The sequence below is a fragment of the Trematomus bernacchii genome, unplaced genomic scaffold (genome assembly GCF_902827165.1).
Source record: "Trematomus bernacchii unplaced genomic scaffold, fTreBer1.1, whole genome shotgun sequence".
Taxonomy (NCBI): Eukaryota; Metazoa; Chordata; class Actinopteri; order Perciformes; family Nototheniidae; genus Trematomus; species Trematomus bernacchii.
Window position 1 is genome coordinate 9,692,535 of NW_022987727.1, and position 22,607 is coordinate 9,715,141.

The window sequence follows — 22,607 nt, forward strand, 5'->3', positions numbered from 1 at the left end:
AGGGCAGGAACATCCAACAGTGTCAACTTCCAGGTGAACATGATTGACATGGTCTGATTGGAGTGAGGCCCTCTGCTATAGGACGGGGCAGAATGTGGTGACAGCCTGTCATTGCTGCTCCGTCAGACGCTACTTTAGAGGCCCACACCAAACATTTAAATGTCCAAAAGTTCATCAATCATTCGTGTTGTTTCTAGCTTGTTTTTTTATTTGTTCTTGGTGAGATCAGATTGCAGAGTCTTTATGCACATTTGTAACCTAGGATAAGTATTGTGTGTAAGAGCTGCTGCCAAGACAATTGTGTTGACTTTAGACAAGAGAAAGGACTAAGAAAAGGTGAAGGAGAAGATGGGAAAACAGGGGAATGGTGGATGGTGAAAAAGAAATTGAGGATGCAGAGAAAGTCAGAGACATGGAGGCAAAACAAAATGGCACAAAAATCAGTAACATAAAGTATTAACAGCAGGGTAATGGATGTAACTGAAGTGGAAAAGGAACCACATTAGGGAGGTGGGGTGTACTTTTCTGTTAAAGCCACCATCGTAGTGTGACAAAGAAGTGTTTTCAAATCAACATCAGACTTACATCAGTGTATTGTTGGAGCAGAAAGCCTTATAGTTGAGCTGACCAGGCTTGACTAATGGGAGATAAATAAGAGCTCAGAGGAGGGAGGGAGGCTCTTAAAGCCACACCAGTTCACCCCGAGCACCAACTGAAACTACAGCGTCCTGGAAGGAGAGGATAGGAATCAGACTTATACTGTATCCAGCTCAAAACTTCCTTAATGAGATAACAGTGAGTAAATGACGCAATATGCAATACGCACTAACAATATAACGATGTTGCGATGAATGAGCACACATTCACTTTAAACTGAAAAAATAATTATTGGTGTAAAAAAAATATAGGATCATTATTTTCAACTCTGTTTGACTGAATAAATTGAATATTAACCGTAGAACAAAATTCACTATAATAATAGTTCAATTTTGCATAACTTAAGTGCATTTTATTCAGATACTTGTCTTTCTCAACTAGCTACATCTTTATCATATTTAGTCATATTCTCGCAGTGTCTTTATCGCACAAGTTGACATCATAAATAAGAATTATGATATGGCTCAGCCCTGCTGCTGTGGACCAGGTTGGAATCCCGCCTGTGCACCCTTTACTTGTGCAATTTCTTCCTCTTTCAAATACATCTCTGCAATAAGGGCCAAATTGGCGCAAAAATAATCTTAAAGCGGCCCTACTATGCTCATTGTCCTTTAATGTTCAAAAAGCTCTTTATGTTTCTCATACAGCAGCACCTCTTTTCACCCTCTGTCTGAAACCAGAGCCCAGTCTGCTCTGATTGGTTAGCTGGCCGGCTCTGTGGTGATTGGTCAACCACTTAGAGATGTCCCGCCCATATGCCTATCATGTAGAATGAGTTGGAGCGCTGGCCAATATAAGTGTTACATAGTGATGTCACTATGTGTGGGAGAGAAACTCCATCTGGAGGGATCTTGGGGATTTTAGCCTTTGCAGACCATTTACATTCACAAAACCTATAACACACTACAGGAAAGGGAAAACACAGAAAAACCAAGTGCCCTTTCAAAACAAAAAAGACAAATGTACGTAGTGCAGTCATAATATTAAAATGAATTAAGTGAGATGACTTTTTGTAGAAAATATATGAGAAATGTTGCTCTTCGACCTAAATCCCTATAAGCACTATGAAGCAGTAACAGAGTGACTCTCTGATGATGGCTAATTGCGTTAGGATGGATGTGCTACTGTGTAGAAAGGAATCCTTTTCAGAGATGAGGGCAGATTTATGCTGGGATTAGGGAGGCTGGGTGAAGAAGGCAAGCGTGCATGTAAAAAAACACACACATTCACTTACATGTACAAGTGGGCATGTGTGCAGCCATGGTCACGCACATCCACACAACTTTTTTTTCAAATCTCAGTTAAGTCTCTTTATTGGCATTGTTGTTGTTAGCAGCTTAATCACCCTGACAACAACCTAATTAAGAAATGCTGCCCTGGAATCCACTGGTTCTCTGCGCCAATTTACCCTCATCTGCCTCTTTCCCTCTCCCTGCTCCCCTCTTTATGGCACGCTCTCAAATGCACCCCCCTTTTGCCCTCTCTCAGCATCTCCCTCGCTCTCTGCCGGCCCCCTTCTTTGTCCCTCAACCCTGCCATGCCGTTTGAGAGCCCTCTCCACCGCATACCCACTTATCTCACCTGAGCCTTCCTTTCTCTAACTTCTCTCTAACACCCCTTAAGATTCAAGCCCTTACTCTTGGCTGCAGTCCCCACATTCTTCTATCTTTCCCATGCCCTCTGCTTTCCACTTCTTCCTCCACTTCTTCCTCTGCCACATCAATGTCTGCTTTTCACCAGCAAGCTGTGTGTTTTCCCTCAGTTGTCCCTAATTTCACCACTCCATTTAGGGAATGGCAATAGAGCATGCTATCATGGAAGTTCACGTCGCATGGGGTCAAAAAGCGATGGCATTTCCATTTGATTTCAGAAAAATATTGCAGAAAATAAGATCTTAAGCAAACCTATGCTTCTGATGCTTACACGTTTTGTTCGGTTGAAAATCATCACAAAATAACACCACTTGATTTTTGAAGTGTAAATGCAATCTCCAGTTGAAAATGCAACCAAACTGCATCGTGGTCAAATGGCAGCTCATCACCACCGCTAATCTAAAGGCTCAAACTATGTTTGACGTGAAGACGTTTTGTAGTCTCATTAAATCCCCTAAATATTTACTACCGTATTTGATGTCATAGAACAAAAGATGAAAGTCTCTTGAGCTTGTCTTACTGCAAACCTTATTTTTGCCTCTCACCAACAATGTATTTCAAATCATTGACTTTGAAATGAGGAGTAAAATACAATCTCATTTCCATGTTAAATGCCTCAGTCCTGCACCACGCGTCATGGCAAAATTAAGCCGATATCCGGATATGATACTAGTTATTGTTTTTGATTTTGGACATTGGAAACTCATTAGTTTTTCTGAACTTACAAAAGTCTTCCAGCTGGTATAATAGTTGTCTTTACCCAACAAGTCATTATATCCACATTAGTGATGATTATTTGAAAAGGCCCTAATACAATATAGTTGCAACATTGTGATCAAGGTATTTGGTCAAAAATGTTCTGATATTTGATTATTCTCTATATTGCCCAGCCCTGCTTCCACTTCCTTTTTTCTTTTGACCCAGTGGAAACACAAGCCAGTCCCCTCTGGCTTTTGTTCCTGGTTCACACTGGTATTGGCACACAGGGGCACTTTTAGATTTGCATCATTTCAGCTTGACAGATGAAATCTGAGGAAGCAGCTCTATCACAGAGGCTTGAGTGACACGGTACAATATGGCTACCAGCAACAAGACACAACCTGCAGACGCACTTAAATCGTTTAAATGGTCTCCCTTGTAGTACAACATCAACCGGCAGTTTATTTTACATTTTGATTTTTTTGCTGAAAAAAATCACCATGCTTGCTAGTTATTTTCATCTGTTAAACATTTTTAATTATTTATTTATTATGATATGTAAAACATCTGAGGGAAACCTTCCATGTCAGTGAATTTCTACAGGATTAAATGTCTGTTTTGTACCTCGACAGGAATCAGACAAGTGCTTCGAGTGTAACTCCCAGCATCCCTACGACCGGTACCGCCACAGAAACAGCCACCGCATCGAAAACGTCATCTACCTCATGGACAGGGATGAAAGCAACACCTGGTGGCAGTCTGTAAACGGTGTGTGCATGTGTATTTACAAAAAATGCTATATAAAAAGTGGACGTAGCCACCTTTACGTCACCCTACTATGGTTTTAATGTCCCAAAGGAAGCAAGAGGGGTTTTAGGGCACCTTCTTATGTAAGCTAAAGCACATGTTGTTTGCATAGCAAGCCACATCTTCAAAGATCTTAGCTGAATAACTTAGAAAGGAATGATATAAGAAACTATGTTAGCCTGTCATAATGCAAAGTTTACCTTCAATTAGGACTTCTTACATTGGTGCATTGTTCACATTAATGCACACATACCAATTAATGGGACAGGAAAAACATCCAATTGTAATTAAGCTAACTGCTTACAGTAAGGGGTCATATCTGGATTTTTTTTGTTCTACTTGATGTGTAAGCCCAGGTCTAAATGTAAACATATCTAAACCCTTTAAACTGAGATGTTCTGTGTTACTTTATGCCTTGTTGGGTTTTCTAACTGTAATGTTCTGACTCTAAATGTGTATTGTGATCATAAACTCATCGGGAAAATCTTTTCTGAGGTAATAGATCAAGTTGGGAATAGGGTTTTTTTCTCATAGACTCTGTGTATTTATTGAGAGTCTCTAACTGTGAGGAATAAATGTGTTCTTCTTGTTGTGGATTATAACCCTGTGGTAAAAAATGTAACCAAGTAATTACCCAAGTCTATATCAAAACACTTGTGAATGCTGTTGGGATGCATTGACAAGAGATATAGAATACATCTATAACCTCGTAGGGGTCATTTTGAAAGAGACTAACTATTGGAGATGAGACTTCTGCATCACTTGTGTTGTTATGACAATGAGTGACAGTTGTTTCCTCCACAGGAGAGGAGAATGTCAGCATCAGGATGAACCTGGAGGCTGAATTCCACTTCACACATCTCATCATGAAGTTTAAGGTACAAACACTCAGTTGCATGTATATTGGGATCTGTGTGTGTGTGTGTGTGTGTGTGTGTGTGTGTGTGTGTGTGTGTGGACCTCTGTTTAGGTGCTTAAGGACTTATTTCCCTCTTCTGCCCCTCAGACCTTCCGACCTGCAGCTATGATCATCGAGCGTTCGGCAGATTTTGGCCGCACATGGCGCCCCTACCGCTACTTTGCCTCAAACTGTACCAAGACGTTTCCCGGCACCCCCGCTAACGGCCTGCGCCACATCAACGACGTCATCTGTGAGGAGCGCTACTCTGACATCGAACCTTCCACCAATGGAGAGGTAAGAACTAGAAGAAGTGCTAGTAAAAAAATAAAGCCGGTGATGTTCAACAATTATGTTGCTGTTGAAGTGATAGTTCCGATTTTTTTAAGAATTTTATGACGTTCTTAACAAGAGAAAGATATTAACCTACAGTGGATGGTGGATGGCACTCCCTCAGTCATGAGAAACAGAGAGAAGTACCAGGAAAAACATTGGGCCTCCTAAAAACATCCATATCATTTTAAGTGTACACTATTTTAGGGACATTTGTCACCGTTGCAAACTGGACGATGATCCATTTATTAAATTAAGCTTAAAATAACTAATGTCTGTCTCGGTCAGAATTTTGAGAAATGTGTTAGCAAACAGTATGCCTGCTTTGGTTTCATTAGTCTTTTTTAGCTTTCCATGATCTTCTCTCATCCCATAATCTTATAGAATTGATCTGAAAAATGTTTTTCTTTATTTAAGGTGATTTACAAAGTTTTGGATCCAGCCATTCATGTGAAAGACCCCTACAGCTTGGACATTCAAGGTCAGTGGAGACTCTAAAGTCTAAATATGGATGGCTGACACTGTTACTAGCAGTGCAGCATAGTGTTCTATCAGAAGTTAACACTAATGCAGGATGACTACCGCTCCTCCTGGTTTAATCTTTGCAGAGATGCTGGAAATCTCAATGAGTCCAAACTGATAAAAAAAATATATATCCTCACCCTTTGCTCTATGCAGTGTTACACGCTCTGATGAAGGTCTGTTGGACCGAAAGCCCAAATAAAATGTAACACTTCCTAGATCTCAGTCAGAACAAGACTCCATTTTATATTAAACATAAATAAATACAATAAAATTAAAATAAAAACATGTATGCAAACATATATAATTAAAAGTAAATATCTGCAAATAAATATATACAATATATACAGTAGTTAATGAATTTGAATAATGTTATGAATGCTGAAAAACAGATTATTGATCCTAATGAACAGTGTAATAATAATCATTCCAAAGTGGTGTGAGAACAATTGAGTTAATGCTGAGTATTGCACAGTTGAATGATTGCACAGCCTAATTAGAGTACATATTTCACAGTGTATTAGGGTTTGACTACTGATGGGTACAGTAAGTCCTATCTGTGTGTGGGCATCTCTTTCATTAGGGGCCCTCATTCTATTTGATCAGGATCAGTTGAAACAAAATGCAACTTTACAGAATTATTACCCTGCAAAGCAACTTTTAAAGAAAATAGCCTTTGTAATATTGAGGCTAATATAAAGAGGAAAAAAACAGTCATTAGAAACATGTTTGCATACTAATGAATGATCCGTTTGGTCATGAAATTGAAATGAAATCAAATGAAACATAAATAATCCTTTTTTTTTCTTCTTACAGAACTCCTGCGTATCACCAACCTGCGTATCAACTTCACCAAGCTGAACACTCTGGGAGACGACCTGCTGGACCGGCGCTTCGACGTCCTGCAGAAATATTACTATGCCCTCTACGAGCTGACGGTCAGAGGGAGCTGCTTCTGCTACGGACACGCCTCAGAGTGCGCCCCCGTGCCAGGGGTCGACGCCCGGGACAACGGCATGGTGAGCTAATGGGCTAAAGATTCAAGTAAAAAAGTACTGTAATCATGGGTGGTGTGGGAATAAACAGAAACTTGTATTATCATTATGTATTATTATTGTATAACTATACTTCATTATGCCATTGTAATATTATCAATCAATCAATCAATCAATCAATGTTTATTTATATAGCCCAATATCACAAATGTTACATTTGTCTCAGTGGACTTCACAGTTTGTACAGAATGTCAGTATGACAATACGACACCCTCTGTCCTTAGACCCTCACATCGTACAAGGAAACACTTCCAGAGAAAACCCACAGTTTAAAGGGAAAATGGGAGAAACCTCAGGGAGAGCAACAGAGGAGGGATCCCTCTCCCAGGACGGACAGACGTGCAATAGATGCCGTGTGTAAATCGAAGAGATAATACATTTACAGCATAGGTAGACCAAATGTTTGGAAATGCATGTGTCTATGATAAGAAGATGAATCCACGAGGATGTCAACAATCCTGTGGGAGCCATCAGGGAAGTAGTATGATGAGAGTCAGGCAGGACCGCAGTGACAGGTTCAGCCACGACTCGAAGTCCCAGCGTAGATAGACACCAAAAAGAAATGTGGGGAAGCTGGGTTATTCGGAACATGAGAGTACACAGGTACAGACAGCGAGAAGGAAGAAGTAAGGTGTCCCCCGACAGTCTAAGCCGAGAGCAGCAAAACTAGGGGCTAACTGTATTTATGTCATTGTGTTATGTTCCTTTTTAAATTACGTTTTTACATTGTTTTACATTGCCAATTTTGTTTGTTGACTTGTGAAGCCCTCTGAGACAAATAGGATTTGTGATTTTGGGCTATATAAATAAACTTGAATTGAATTGAATTGAATTGAATTGAATCTAATCAGCCCTAACTATAAGCTTTATCAAAAAGGAAGGTCTTAAGCGCACTCTTAAAAACGGATAGGGTGTCTGCTGCCCGAACACAAACTGGAAGCTGATTCCACAAAAGTGGAGCTTGATAATAAAAGGCTCTGGCTCCTATCGTACTTTTAGAGACTCTAGGAACAACCAACAACCCTGCATTCTTGGAACGCAATGCCCTAATAGGACAGTAGGGTATAATGAGTTCTTTAAGGTAAGATGGCGCCTGCCCATTAAGGGCTTTGTAGACGAGAAGAAGAATTTTAAATTCTATCCTGTGTTCTATAGGGAGCCAGTGTAAGGCAGCCAGAACAGGAGTAATGTGGTCCCTTTTCCTAACTCTTCGGCATTATTCACTATGCCATTCATTAACCTTTCTGCTTATAATTTTACCCCATTGTGGCTAGATCCACGGGCGCTGCGTATGCAAACACAATACAGAGGGCCTGAACTGCGAGCGCTGCCGACATTTCCACCACGACCTGCCATGGAGACCCGCCGAGGCGGAGAACCCACACACCTGCAGGGGTGGGAACACACACACACACACACACACACACACACACACACACACACACACACACACACACACACACACACACACACACACACACACACACACACACACACACACACACACACACACACACACACACACACACACACACACACACACACTTTATCTTTAAGCTGTTAACGGTTTAAAACCTGAAAACCTTTTTGAAGGCTTGGTAATGTTTAAAGAAACACACTCAAGGCACTTTTTTTATGCACTGGTCCATTTTGGGAGATTAGGGTGTTTTTTTTAATAACATGTCTACTGTCATCCCTGGAAAATGAAAAACAAAAAAGCAGTTGTCTAAAAAGAAATTGGTTGTCTTAAATAAATGCCTCAACATTTGTTCAGATTGGAATTTCAGTATAGTTATCAAGATATTTTCGCCTCATTTAAAAATCTTATTGGTTAATGTATATCAGCTACTTTTCAAGTGTTAAAAAAGTGAAAAAGGAGCTGTTAGAACTACCAGTTTGGAAATTGGGGTTACATCTTGTTGCAAAGGTAATGTTCCACTTAATCTAATTCATTCTTATTTCTACAATTTCTTCCTCAGAGTGCAACTGTAACGGCCACACAAGCCAGTGCCACTTCGACATGGCAGTGTATCTGGCCACAGGCAATGCCAGCGGAGGAGTGTGTGACGACTGCCTGCACAACACCATGGGACGCAACTGTGAGATGTGCAAACCCTTCTACTTCCAAGATCCTGTTAAAGACGTCAGGGACCCACGAGTGTGTGTCGGTGAGTCTTCTGAACAACCTGTTTCCTGCCATTATGTCGAAATGTTCACTGTTCTACAATAAAAAACATCTAAATGAAGTCCATTATTGGAATTGTTTTCCATGAAACATTCAGAGAAAGTCTGTCAGCCAGCGGGTTGTTATCATTTCATTTGTTTCCTGGGCCAGAGCACTTGGCTCATTTATCTTGAAAACAGCCCTAGAATATAACCACAGTCCACAAACATTAACTGCACACACACCCTGAAGTGTCACAAGTGTTCTTATCTAGCTAGTTTACAATTTCTGTAGTTTTATCTCTGGCTCTCATTCTTTTCCACTGATCCCTTCTAACGCTCTCCATCTGACCTCTGACCCTCAGCCTGTGACTGTGACCCGGTGGGATCATTGGAGGGAGGTGTGTGTGACAGTCACACCGACCTGGACATGGGGATGATCTCAGGACAGTGTCGATGTAAAGTCCACGTCAAAGGCACACGCTGCGACGACTGCAAGGAAGGTTACTACGGACTGAGCCAGAACGACCCTCTGGGCTGCCAGCGTGAGTGTGTTTGTCTGCCGCTGAGACCGCTTCCTGTTTAAATAGGGACGGAAATTGAATTATAGTGTTTTGGTAAACACCACCACATTAGATATGTAAATATCACATCCTCCATAATCTCCTTCTTTGTGTTTATGTATCAGCTTGTAACTGTGACCCTCGTGGCATCATCACGAATGGAGCTCCTTGCGACCAGATCAGTGGGGACTGCTCCTGTAAAAGATATGTGACCGGTCGCTACTGCAGCCAGTGTCTGGTGAGTGAAACCTGTTCTTCTTACAAAATCTGTCGCTCATTTTGGGTTTCAGATCAAAAGATTTCTTCATATTTAAAGAAGAAAATCTGAGTCAAGGCACAGTTCTGTACGCTGTGTAGCATTGTGTGTGATATGCTATGTTTTTCACATAGATTGTGTAATAGAAAAAAAAGCTCTTCCAATGTGGAAGTGTCTTAAACCTGCATTCTTTCTAATGGCCAATGGGGTGAAACTCCACTGGTTGCAAAAAAAAGTCAATTAGCATAGAAATCTATGAGGATATTATCATATTTCCCTATTGAATTGTTACTTCAGTAAACACTTCCCTTAATGGTAAAAATGTTTGAAAAATAAAACATAAAAAAGCATATGTTTAAGGGCGTGGCTTCCTTGTGATGACAATTCACTAACATGGCGTCTTGTCAATTGAGATAGAGGCTTAGCAATGGGTATCACTCTACAGCTCCAAATATGGTCACTTCTGGCAAAAGAAAAATGCGATAGCTCAAATGCCAAACTTCGAAACGTCAGTCCACAAACTTGTTGCACAATTACAAGCTAAACTGATTTAGCTTGTCACACAATCAAAGAAAGAAAATCATATGATAGATGTCACTGTGAATCCTGGTGTTGACATGTATTTCCTTCCCTACAGCCTGAATACTGGGGGCTCAGTAATGATCTGGCCGGCTGCAGACAATGTGACTGTGATTTTGGTGGAGCTTTCAACAACAGGTATTCATTATTATCATGTTTTACCTGCATCTCTAAACATGCGTTGGAGAAAGAGAGGTCTTGAACTTTCCAAGTCTTAAGCATTTACACTGTTTGTTCCTTTAGGTGCATGATGGAGAACGGCCAGTGTGACTGCAGGAGGCATCTGATTGGTCGACAGTGTTCGGAGGTTCAGCCTGGGTATTTCTGCGCTCCGCTGGACTACTACAAATATGAGGCTGAAGACGCGACTGGCCACTCCCCTGGTGACGCTGCACTACCTGTGAGCACAGTGCTATGATTCAAACTAATAATAGATCCAGCAAAAGAAGGTCTATGCCTCTATGAGCTGCAGTGCTGGTGAGGGGTTGTTGCCACATGGCACCTGGTAGGAGCCGAAATATAAACGGGCAAGATCAGTTAATCAGAATCAGATGCAAATTCATTAAAAAAATCGAACAATTTAAATCAATATATATTTCATGCTGAGAGTTCAATGACAGTCCGATAGATTGCAGTAGATAGAAAAACTGAGAAGCGTTGCCTTTATAACATCTGTGCAATGTTTTCATTTTTAATCTATCCATCACAAGTGTGAAGCTGACCGTTGAGCGGCCCGACCAAGCAAGGAGGCAGAGGCATAACGTCCAAAATACAACCCGGTGTGGGCATTTATTACTCACGGGCACATGACACAGCCTCAATCTCGCTGTTCACGTGAGCACAGTCACCAGCCACAAGGATCTCACACACCCCAACAGGAAACACAGAGCCTAAATGCCCACAGACTAATCAACCAACAAGACACAGGTGAGGGGGGAGGAGACAACACAGGGCACCAGGTGAACACAATCAGGAGCAACAGACAAACGGGAGGGGGAACACTTTCAAACTAAACCACATGTGCAATATTACAAGGCCCGAAGCCGTCAGTCCACAGTGACGAAGTTACCTTCGTCACAACAAGACTATAAACCTTTGTCCAGAAGAAGGAAGTTGAGATTCTGTGTGCAAAGGGCGAGAGACATCATCAAAAATCCTGTTGAGTATTTGCTGTAATTGTCTGGTGTACAGGGACCCTAGGTTAAACTCACCAGTCAGCCTTCTACCAGAACCATTTAACCATTTTAGTATCGAGACTTTCTGATATTTAAAGACATGCAATGAGACCTTTGACAAAGATCCAAATATATTCCAAAAAGCACAACAGTATCAGGTCATCATAGTGTTGTCAATGTAGAAATAGGACCTTTTCATTCAACAAAACAATTGCTTGTGCCTCTTTTGTACACAGCTTCAAAAATAGCTTGAAAGTTATGCTTTCACTCTTTCAAATATTCAGTATACTGAGTATCAGGCAAAAGACAAATACAAACGTTTTACAATATTTCTCTATAGGTTTTTTTTTTTAGAGCTTCTCAGTGGCAACAACATGCATCTTTGGTGGCACTATTGCCAGATACAACAACATTCATTTTGACAACAAAGGTGCTTTTGCTCAATTCTGGACAAGTTTGAAAAAACATGGAGAAAACTGGGTCCAGTTTGAAACAGAAATAGCCCTTTTTCTCATTAAGCTCCCCCCTCTGTGACAGGCCTGTTCCTGCTGTCACTGTCTACCCTCTCTCACATTCTTCACTGTCTCCTCCACCCACCTCCGTCCTCTCCACTTTAGGCAGACCCCCTGCCCCCTCCACTTCGCCATTCATCCCTCTGGGCAAGCTCAGACAGTCCTCACTTACAACATCACTGCTGCAGGAATTTGTGTAAAAAAGCCATTATTGACTTCAGAATGTTATGAGACAAAGAGCAACAGGAGATATGTCTTTGACATTGTGGGCTGTTGTCTTTAGGGGGGGGGGGGCATGGCTTGTTCAAACTGACGCTGGATGGAAATTGAGTGCACATGCTGACAGAACATGCAGAATACAGTCAAAGTCCTGCGTTTCTGTACAGCATTTCAACTCCACAGCTGAAGTGACCCATAAAAACGACAGACTGTGGCACAGATACCAACCTGTCACAACTAATTATTATACAACTCAGACTCACTGTCTATGTTTCTCTCTGTCACGCTCCGGGAATTTCAGCACAGTGGGACACTTAGTGCCCTGACTTGTAATTTTCACTTTTGGAACAGGAAAAACTTGGATAGGATGAGCCCCTGTATGTTGTGAGAAGGGTTGCTGTAAAAAAAGTGATATCTATGATCGACACAAACCCTCATGAACCCTCCTCTCCTCTCCTCTCCTCTCCTCTCCTCTCCTCTCCTCAGGGTAAAGTGCGTCCTCAGGCAGAGACGGACTGTGTTCAGCACCTCAGTAACCAGCTGAGGAGGCACCGTCGCCACCGTCGCATCACCAACTCGCAGCAGCACCGCTCGGCACTGAGACGAATCCGCCAGCTTCAGCAAACGGTATGATACATTCTTTGAATGACTGATTTCCTTTTTAGTTTGTCAAAAGATGAAATAACTAGTGTTTTTACAAGTACATCACAACAATTTTAAAGCCAACAGTTGTATAGGTTTGTTGTCATTTGCTACATGCACCACTTGACTATTTGAGGGTAACTAGCCTAATTAAAGGCTTTGTTATCAAGTTCCCTTTGTCATTTCAAACTAGTCAAGCTGAAAAAGAGATGTGAATATGTAGGTGTTTGTCCTGAAACTTCAATCAATAAGCAATGGTTAGTCATTGCCCAATTCTTCAGGTAGCTTGAGATCATACAAATTATTATTCAGCTGATCGGATATGTACGCTATTCTCTATGTAGAGTTAGTGAAATGTACTCATTTATCTCCAGCCTTAAATGAACACATGAGAATCCATCCACTTATATACATATAAAGTAGAAGTTGTAGTAATAGTTGTAAAAGGTTAAATCATTCAGTGTGTAATGTCTCTGTCTCAGCCGGATGTGAGGAGCGTCCACAGAGAGCACACCCCCAGCCACATGGTGACGTGGACCGGTCCTGGTTTCGCCCGCGTCAAAGACGGTGCGGGCCTGGTGTTCAATATCGACAACATCCCCTACGCCATGGAGTACGACATCATGATCCGCTACGAGCCTGAGGTGTGTGTGTGTGGAGTGGACCACGAGCCACAAGATTGATGTAAAACACTTTTTTTTCTTATTAATGAAGTTTTGTGTGTGTGTGTAGTCCACAGAGGACTGGGAGGCTATAGTTAGTGTTACCTCTGTGCTGCTGCCGTCCAGTCTCCGGTGTGGAAACCTCCTTCCAACTGAACAGCTCTACACAGTCACTCTGCCACACCGCAACAGGTACCAACACTTTTATATCTGTGTGTGTGTGTGTGTGTGTGTGTGTGTGTGTGTGTGTGTGTGTGTGTGTGTGTGTGTGTGTGTGTGTGTGTGTGTGTGTGTGTGTGTGTGTGTGTGTGTGTGTGTGTGTGTGTGTGTGTGTGTGTGTGTGTGTGTGTGTGTGTGTGTGTGTGTGTGTGTGTGTGTGTGTGTGTGTGTGTGTGTGTGTGTCATTCCCAACTTAATCAAAAGCAGTGAAAAAAAAACAACATAGGACATTCAATTCCAGAAGTTGTTATATATACCTGCCGAAAAAAGAGGAAGCAGAACAGCATACATTTAGTTTAACTCTCATGACATTGAAACACAGAAATGGACACGCTTGACATTACAGGAGATTTTGTCGTTATTTTGTCACATTAAATCCTGTTGTTGTTTTTCACACGCAGTCTACTCTTTTTGAGTTAAGTGACAACAAGTAGATAAATACTGTTGCAGGTCAAATCTTAACAACTGGGGTTGAGGTGAAATTGCCATGGGACAAAAAATTTGAAAGTCAAACCTAAGATAAAACTAACAAAAAAATGTGAAAACTCAAATCTATTATAACCTTTTTTTATGTGTAAGGAGCCAGTGTGTTGATTGAAGTCACACGGTGTCGATAGCTGATATTGTATTGCTCAGGAAGACTTGCATTGTTCAATTGTTGTCCCTTGAACCTGCCCTGGCCTGTATGCTCTCCATGAGTTTAGGCATGTATTTGTATTGTTGTTTCACTGTAGCCTGAGGTACGTTTCTCTATTGATTCCCTGATAAGAGCGCACACATACCTGAAAGCTGTGTAAGAATCCGCTACAGTGCTATGAAAGGAAGCCAGCAGCTTTGTTTACAGAAGTGTAGAGTAGGAAAAAAAGAAAACTTGTTGGAGAGAAGCAGAAAACATTCCAGTCTGGATCAACCACATACATCCAATACATACATTTCATTCCCACATATCTTTAAAGCAAGGGTATGTTATGTATTTTCGATGTTTTATTTGTTGAAAAAGTCTTTAGCAGGGTTTGAAAAATTGATGTCCATTTTGCAATTGGAAAGACTTATCCCGTGTTAAGAAGAACCCTTAATGAGTTTGTGAGGGACTGGTCACTATTGGCACTATACATGAAAGAAGAATGGATAGTTGTTATATTTCTGGCGGTAGGAAGTGTAACAGAACAAGTACACACAGTTGGTCAACGCACAATCTTTTGACTACATTGACTAAAAACTTTTTTTTGTGACGTCTTCTTTGAATTTTGCACAAGTTGAAGAAGACTATTTACTTAAGTAAGAATTGGCAAAACTACCGTGTCAAAATACTCAGTTACAAATAAAAGTCCTAAAATTACAAAAGTATAATCAAAAAATATTTTATATTTATTTATTTATTAGTACCAAAAGTAAATGTACTAATTATGAAGAATGGCCCATTTAAGCACCATATATTTTTAATAATTGTATCATAATTTTGATTCATTAATGTGTTCATCACTCCTAAATTAGACTTGAGTTGAATCACTTTATATACTAATGGGAAGCTTAAAGGTAGGGTAGGTAAGAATGGAGAAACCAGCTCGAGTGCGCTAGAATTTGAAAGTACGCAGCCGAAAAAAATCTGCCCCTTCCTTCAGACTTCCTTATAGAGCCCCTCCTCCAACACACACGAACGCACACATGACCAATGAGGGCACGAGATAAGTTTGTGCACAGATGGAAGGCTGACAGGCAGGTAGGCCATCCAGTTATTTTAGCCGGGCTGGCTCAGATGATTGGTTGTGCTTTTTACAGTACTACAGCTTCCACAGATGACATTTTTTTATGGATTTATTGTCAAAGCATTTAATATATTCATTGATATCGGGATGTTAAGAGCATTCCATGGAATATAACATAAAGTGTATCTGAAGTGAATTACCTACCCCACCTTTAACCTATAATAATATATGAAAATGTATTAGTTTTGGTATTGTATCATCTAATGTTGGTTAAAAAACTATTGAACAAAACTCTTTACATGTGGCCAGCAATCAATAAATCAAATGATCCGACGGAAACAGGCAAAAAAACATGTATCTGTGTCGCAGGAGAGAAATAACACTACTATTACACTTGTTCACACGCTTGTTCAAAGTACCTACTTTGACACGAAGATCATTAAAAGCCTTAAATCATTACAGCGCCATGTTAACCTCACGATGATCTGCTAGTATTAAAATCGTACTGCACATGAGACCGATAACTGCGGTTCAGTGTTGATTACTCTTGATATTCTTGGTTAGTAGGATATAAGATAAAAACGGTGAGAGCCTCTCACGGAGACTGTTATGTGCTGAAAAGCCTTTCAAGAGTCTGTACTGATCTGGAACTGAGAGGTCAGGCCCGCCCGGATCTGGCTGTCTCAGCGGACCGTAGCTGGTCTTCCGTTCTCTCCTGTGGTTGGTCCATCAGCCAAAACCAATTAGCAGAGTGAGCCCAAAACACAGACAGAGGGGCCGGAGTCAAACGCAGGTAGAGGGGGGATCCAGTTTCCTCTGGAGAACACTGGGCACTTGAGAAATAGACAACAAGTCCGAGATAGAAGTAGGAAATAACCTTCCACCAAAACCTAGTCTCAAAAGATACCGTACTTTGTCTGTTTGGTTTAAATGTGATGTTTGACTTTGCAATATTACCTTTGTCTACCTATTTGCCATTACGAGTTCTTAGCGTAAATATACCAAGTTGGTTCTAATGTTTAGCAATTTCATTGTTTATCAATTTTTATTTTTAAATATTTCAAATTATTCCTAAAAATACGTTTTGCCAACAGTTAGATAGACTTAAAATATATTGTAAAAAGTTCCACAAACCCAAGAAGAAATGGAAAAGTTCAACAAACACAAAAATGAATTGAGAATTTCCACAAACACAAGAAGAATCAACAAAAAGTCAAATAAACCCAAGGACAGATGGAAAAGTTGAACAAATAAAAGAAGAAATGGAAAAGCTCAAGAACATTTTTTTAAATAAATAAATAAACAAACCCAAGAAAGAATGCAACAAAAGGAGTGAAACAAAATCCATCTAATTAAGTTTACATTGAAAAGTTGAAAAAACCCAAGAGAAGATGGGAAGTTGAATAAACAGCAAAAGAAACATTTGAAACGTTAAAAAACACAATTAAAATGTTCCACACATCAATAAGAAAGAACGAAAATGTTCTAACTCTCAAACTAAAAAAACGTCTCCCGCTTTTTCTTCAGACCCTTATACAAGTGTCACTTCAGAAGCCCCTTGAATATATTTTACTTCGACACATGTATATATTTCAGTATTTTATATGCATCATGTTTTTCAGATACATCCAGATGCCCCGGCCGTTCTGTTTCGAGCCCAGTAATCGCTACGTGGTTTCCATCCGGTTCCAGCGCCACGGGGTCACACACAGACACCTCACTGCCTTCATTCTCATTGACTCGGTGAGCAACCCCCTTTATTCACTATCATTTAATGCCAATAAAAAGCACATTTCTAGAAAAACCTTGACAAATCTCTGGCTTGTACAGTTGTTTTGTGTTTCCTGCTATCCTTCCCCCCCCCCCCCCGCTCATAATCCCAGTCTCTTTACATGTACCTCCAATTCTATATTTACAGTATAATCCTTTCCTTTTTTTAACCTTCATCTTTTTTGTTCCTCTAATAGCTGGTTCTAATCCCCAAATACAATGAGCTGCCTGGTTTCCAAGGGAACGAGGTGGAGGCGGAGCAGCGGCGGGAGGAGATGATCCGCTACATGTGTCTGGATTCCTTCATGATCACACCGATGCCCGCCCTGGCCGAGATGTGCTCCAAACTCATCTGCAGCATATCCTCCATCATTCATGATGGGGCTCTGTGTAAGTACACACAAACACACAAAACATGCAGATATTTTAAAAGATGTGGGGTCAAATGCGTTGGCAATTCCTGGATCGCTTTCTTTTTATTTATTTTATTGGTGGTAGTGATGAAATTGTTATGTATTATTTACATGGGTCACATTTAGGCTCCCAATACAGACATCTGTCCACAGTTGTTATCCACTTAAATATACATCATATTAACCTCTATAATCTTTCATTAAGATGTAAACCGCTTCTTCCATTTCTGTATACAAAGATGACATATTGTCCTATTTATCCGAATTGCATCACCTTGGATGAGAGTTTTTTCACATGGAAGTAGAAGGAGAGTCATCCCCGACTTACTTCACCATTTAATTGTGAGCATTATAAGTGATTGAACCACTTCTCTTGTTAATTAAGAGACTCTGGGACATTTCCCGGCAGGCATAAGAGGGAATTTGCTGACACCTGTTGGTGCATGGCTGAACTGATGATTGAGTAAATTGCCCTCCACAATAATTCTGTTGCAAGAATTTTAACATTTGGGGCACAAATAGAATTCCTGCTTTATCTGTTTCAATTTTTTTCAAATGTATAAACTTAGTTTAGTCCATACGTGTACATTGTTTGAAAATACAAAACTAATCAAACTCATGTTTAAATTAAAGGTGGGGTAGGTAATTTTGGAGAAACCAGCTCGAGTGTGCTAGAATTTGAAAATACACAGCCGGAAAGAATCTGCCACTTCCTTATAGAGCCCCTCCTCCAACACACACGGACGCGCACATGACCAATGAGGGCACGAGATAAGATTGTGCACAGATGGAAGGCTGACAGGCAGGTAGGCCATCCAGTTATTTTAGCCGGCCGGCTAAAATGATTGGTCGTGCTTTTTACAGTACTACGGCTTCCACAGATGACATTTTGTTATGGATTTTTTGTCAAAGCACTTCAGATATTCATTGCTATCGGGATGTTAAGAGCATTCCATGGAATATAACAAAAAGTGTATCTCGAGCCGGTTTCTCAAACTTACCTACCCCACCTTTAATTAAAAAAGACAAAGAAACTTGCCTTATCTATGCAATTTAAAAAAGGAAAGTAATTATTAAACAAATACATTGAAAGTAATACAGAATTCACAAAAATAAACAACGGGGGATCATTCTAAAAACGAAAACACTAACATATTTAAAGGGAGATTAAACATCATTGCAAGACATTGATAATTCCTGCTTTTTACTGACTACAAACATGCAGTGATAAATACTTGGATGCATTATAAATGACATGTACTGATCTCTGTATCTTCTGTGTGCAGCGTGTCAGTGTGACCCTCAGGGCTCCCTCAGTGGGGAGTGTGACAGGGTGGGGGGTCAGTGTCGCTGTAAACCCAACGTGATGGGTCGCCGCTGTGACCAGTGTTCTCCAGGAACATACGGCTTTGGAGTGAGCGGCTGCACTGGTGAGTCAGATCTATCATCAGCAACGTCTGTCACATGCTTCACACAACCACACCAGAAATGACACCAGACCATCATCACAATCACAGCAAAGTAGGAAAAGAGAAGATCCACACAGACGCCACAACACACTTCTAGTGGGGTGTACGTTTTTAGATTTAGAGGGATCATTTTTGTAATAGTCAAAACATTTATATACAGTCTTTTTTATTCAAGTTTATACTTTGAAAAAATGATTGCTACAGTATATACACTTCTGCGCTTTCAGCAAATGTCATTTACATTTTTCGAATTGTAAAAAAAAAAAAAAGGGTTAGGGTTATACATGAACCCCACAAAGACCGTATGGCCAAACTTAAATAATGTATTAACTACAACTTTTTGCAACCGACAGTTTTTCCTAACTTTTGAACACAAATAAAAAGAAGAGCCACTAGATGGCAGAACGCTACTTCACAATACAGGCTTGCTCAATACATGTTTCCTCACTAGCAAAAAGGTGTTTGTCATTTACACTCAAGTCATGGAGTAGTAAACACAGGACTTTCTGGTTTTGTTGTTTCTACATCATCTCCAGTTAGAGTTTGGGTCATCCAATCACATTTGAATTGTATTGTCTTTTTATACATATTTGATCACATATTTGTATGAACCATTGAACTTAACTGTAGATCTGTGGTTTTAATGATATAGACACACTATATATATATATATATATATATATATATATATATATATATATATATATACATACAAATATAAATATATTTGTTTAGTTCTGTGTGCTGATGTGCTATTTATGTTTGTATATCATGTTATGTTTTTTATAAAAGATATCTTAACCTATGCATTTTTCCTAGTCACTTAGCGATCTGAAAAACAGTGACTAACCCTTTGAACCTGTCGTCCCGCCCAGCCTGTGACTGCCACTCAGAGGGGTCTTTGAGCCACCAATGTGACCCGGCCACAGGACAGTGCCAGTGCAGGCAGGGAGCCACGGGGCGTCAGTGCTCAGACTGCCAGCCGGGCCAGTGGGGCTTCCCCAGCTGCAGCCCCTGTCAGTGCAACGGCCACACTGACCTCTGTGACCCCCGCACGGGGGAGTGTCGGGACTGCAGGGACTACACAGCAGGACACCTGTGTGAGCGGTAAGAGTCCCTCTGAGTCAGACTATCCTCCCGTCCCTGAATATTAGACTGATGATGAATGTCTCCCTCGTCTGTCCCAGTTGTGTGGATGGGTTCTTTGGAAACCCGGTGCTGGGTTCAGGGGAGCACTGTCGGCCCTGCCCCTGCCCCGGGAACCCCGGCTCGGGTCACTTCAACGGGCACTCCTGTGAAGCTGACCAAACCTCCAACCAGATCATCTGCACCTGCAGACAGGGCTACGCTGGTAAGCTAGCACACTGAACACACACATGTTCTTATTTTTGTTAATCACTTTTTGCTCTACTATGGTTCAGCTATATTTCATGTAATAGTTTACTTTTTCCTGCATTTCACTTGCACTATTTGATTATTTTTTATGTCTTAAGCATATTTTTTTGATGCATAGTTGGAGCGGCCTAGGACTTTATATTTTCATTGCCAAATCTACAATGGAGCTATTATGCATATGCAATTAAACCTTTGAGTCTTTGAATCGCCCGTGGTCTGATTACAGTTATATATTATAGGTGATCCTGCATTCAAATATGAAATACTTACCCTCTACTTACCTCTCACATCAGAAGTCTTGAAGCTAATTGTCATGCTATATTCTCCCTTTTATCGCTCCCCTTAGGGTCCCGCTGTGATCAGTGTGCCCCTGGTTTCTATGGCAACCCAGAGCAACCTGGCGGGCAGTGCCTCCCGTGCGAGTGCAACGCTAACATCGACACCCAGGACCCCGGGTCATGTGACCCCCGGACCGGCCAGTGCATCAAGTGCCTGTACCACACCGACGGCTCCTCCTGTGACCACTGTCAGAACGGTTACTTTGGCAACGCTCTGGCACACGACTGCAGACGTGAGTTAGGATAGCAGATGTCACATTTAATTCCTTTAAGTTGCCTAGAATTAGGGGTGTATGAGTTGCATATTTTTCTTTTACTATGACTCATTCCAGATTCAATACCAAACCCCCTAGTATTGAAATGGCAGCGTGCGAAGTTTTAAGAGAAAATGATGTTTCATTATTTGTACATACAGTATATCTTTACAAACAAACTGTCTCCTCTCTGTCTGGGCATTACATATTGGTTTCTATCCTCAGGCTGTACTTGTGTGACTGCTGGCACGCTGCAGTCTGCGTGCCCTGACGGAGAGTGTCACTGTGACCGGCAGAGCGGGGCCTGCTCCTGCAGGGAGAACGTGGCGGGCCATAACTGTGACCAGTGCGCCGCCAACCACTGGAACTACGGTCAGGACCGAGGCTGTGAGCCCTGCGGCTGCGACCCCCAACACTCTCTGGGAGCTCACTGCAACATGGTGAGCAAGCAGAGGGTCTGAAAGCCTGGGAATGGATAATGCAAACTGGGATGAATACATAATTGTCTGCTTCTCTCTGTCTTCAACAGTTCACAGGGCAGTGCCACTGTCATCCAGGCTTCGGAGGGAAACAGTGCACTGAGTGTGAGCAGTTCCACTGGGGAGACCCGCAGGTGCAGTGTCAAGGTATCTCACCATGTGACAGATACTGCTGGATAAATACCACATGTGCACAGAAAATGGGAATACTGTACTGTAAAGCTAACAGTCATGAGTGTTTTTTTCTTTAGAGTAGAAAACATTTAGTGAAGCTGTAAAACAATCAGTGTGTCAGTGTTTGGTGTTTCATGGCCGAAACCAAAACTTCCCTTCCTGTACCTTTCCAATAAATAAATAATATGTAACTTTCCTCATTAGAATATCTTAAAATTACTAGACATACGTTATATATTTTGTTGAGTTGTGTTTTGATATATAATCACAAATGTTTCTATCTCTTTTGAAAATCCTGAAATCTATGATTTTAATCAAGCTAACAGTTGTATCGCTTTTGCGCAAGTCTATATTTTTACCAGGTGATGGATTTTGTCATCATAGCCCAGCGTCTTAACTAATCAGAGAAACATGCTGAGGGAACATTAGTGGCAGTTTTGCCAAACATCATCAGAGAAACACACATTTTAAATATGAAACGGCTTTATTCTGTGTTTTTACGCATTCCAATCACCGGGTCCATTTGTTTTTGAGCGGAGGAGACTTTTGAGCATCATTTTTAAAGCATGCTGATGGATGAACACTGAAGGCAACCTAACCACTAACCCCCATGATTCCACGCTACATCACAACAAGGGCGAAGTAGCTTCAGTCTTTTTTTAGAGGTCATAAAAATAAAATCTGAGGTTTTTAATATTATCATACAACACACTCTCACTCCATAAACGTCCAGGAGCGACGCTTGGTCAGGGTCCCGAGGCGTGCAGTTGTGACGCGCCGAGGCTCCTTCAGCTTCATAAACAGACGCAAATAGCTTTCAACTGATTGCAATGTATTCCCATCTGCGGCGGGATTTGACGCTCATGGAAGCACGGCATTCGTTTGTGTCGGCGGCCGTTAAAGGCAATGTGAGCGTCCATTCCCATTGGATAACGGAGAATTGTACACCCGGAAGTAAGTATTCTCCTTACTGTCGATTGATTTGACAGTGATATC

General features: G+C 41.1%; 1 protein-coding gene across 1 annotated transcript in view; it reads left to right on the forward strand.

Moving 5' to 3' along the window:
* Positions 1-22,607, forward strand: part of lamb2l (laminin, beta 2-like) — a 60,960-nt gene that overhangs the window by 28,930 nt on the left and 9,423 nt on the right. The window contains exons 4-25 of the mRNA XM_034145043.1: positions 3,641-3,776; positions 4,620-4,693; positions 4,822-5,010; positions 5,464-5,527; positions 6,385-6,587; positions 7,898-8,018; positions 8,603-8,791; positions 9,152-9,331; positions 9,475-9,587; positions 10,243-10,322; positions 10,428-10,584; positions 12,577-12,717; positions 13,215-13,376; positions 13,465-13,586; positions 16,942-17,062; positions 17,287-17,479; positions 18,789-18,932; positions 19,847-20,078; positions 20,159-20,322; positions 20,713-20,937; positions 21,184-21,398; positions 21,488-21,584. Of these exons, the coding sequence (XP_034000934.1) occupies positions 3,641-3,776; positions 4,620-4,693; positions 4,822-5,010; positions 5,464-5,527; positions 6,385-6,587; positions 7,898-8,018; positions 8,603-8,791; positions 9,152-9,331; positions 9,475-9,587; positions 10,243-10,322; positions 10,428-10,584; positions 12,577-12,717; positions 13,215-13,376; positions 13,465-13,586; positions 16,942-17,062; positions 17,287-17,479; positions 18,789-18,932; positions 19,847-20,078; positions 20,159-20,322; positions 20,713-20,937; positions 21,184-21,398; positions 21,488-21,584 (3,322 nt within the window). The remainder of the gene's footprint in view (positions 1-3,640; positions 3,777-4,619; positions 4,694-4,821; positions 5,011-5,463; positions 5,528-6,384; positions 6,588-7,897; positions 8,019-8,602; positions 8,792-9,151; positions 9,332-9,474; positions 9,588-10,242; positions 10,323-10,427; positions 10,585-12,576; positions 12,718-13,214; positions 13,377-13,464; positions 13,587-16,941; positions 17,063-17,286; positions 17,480-18,788; positions 18,933-19,846; positions 20,079-20,158; positions 20,323-20,712; positions 20,938-21,183; positions 21,399-21,487; positions 21,585-22,607) is intronic.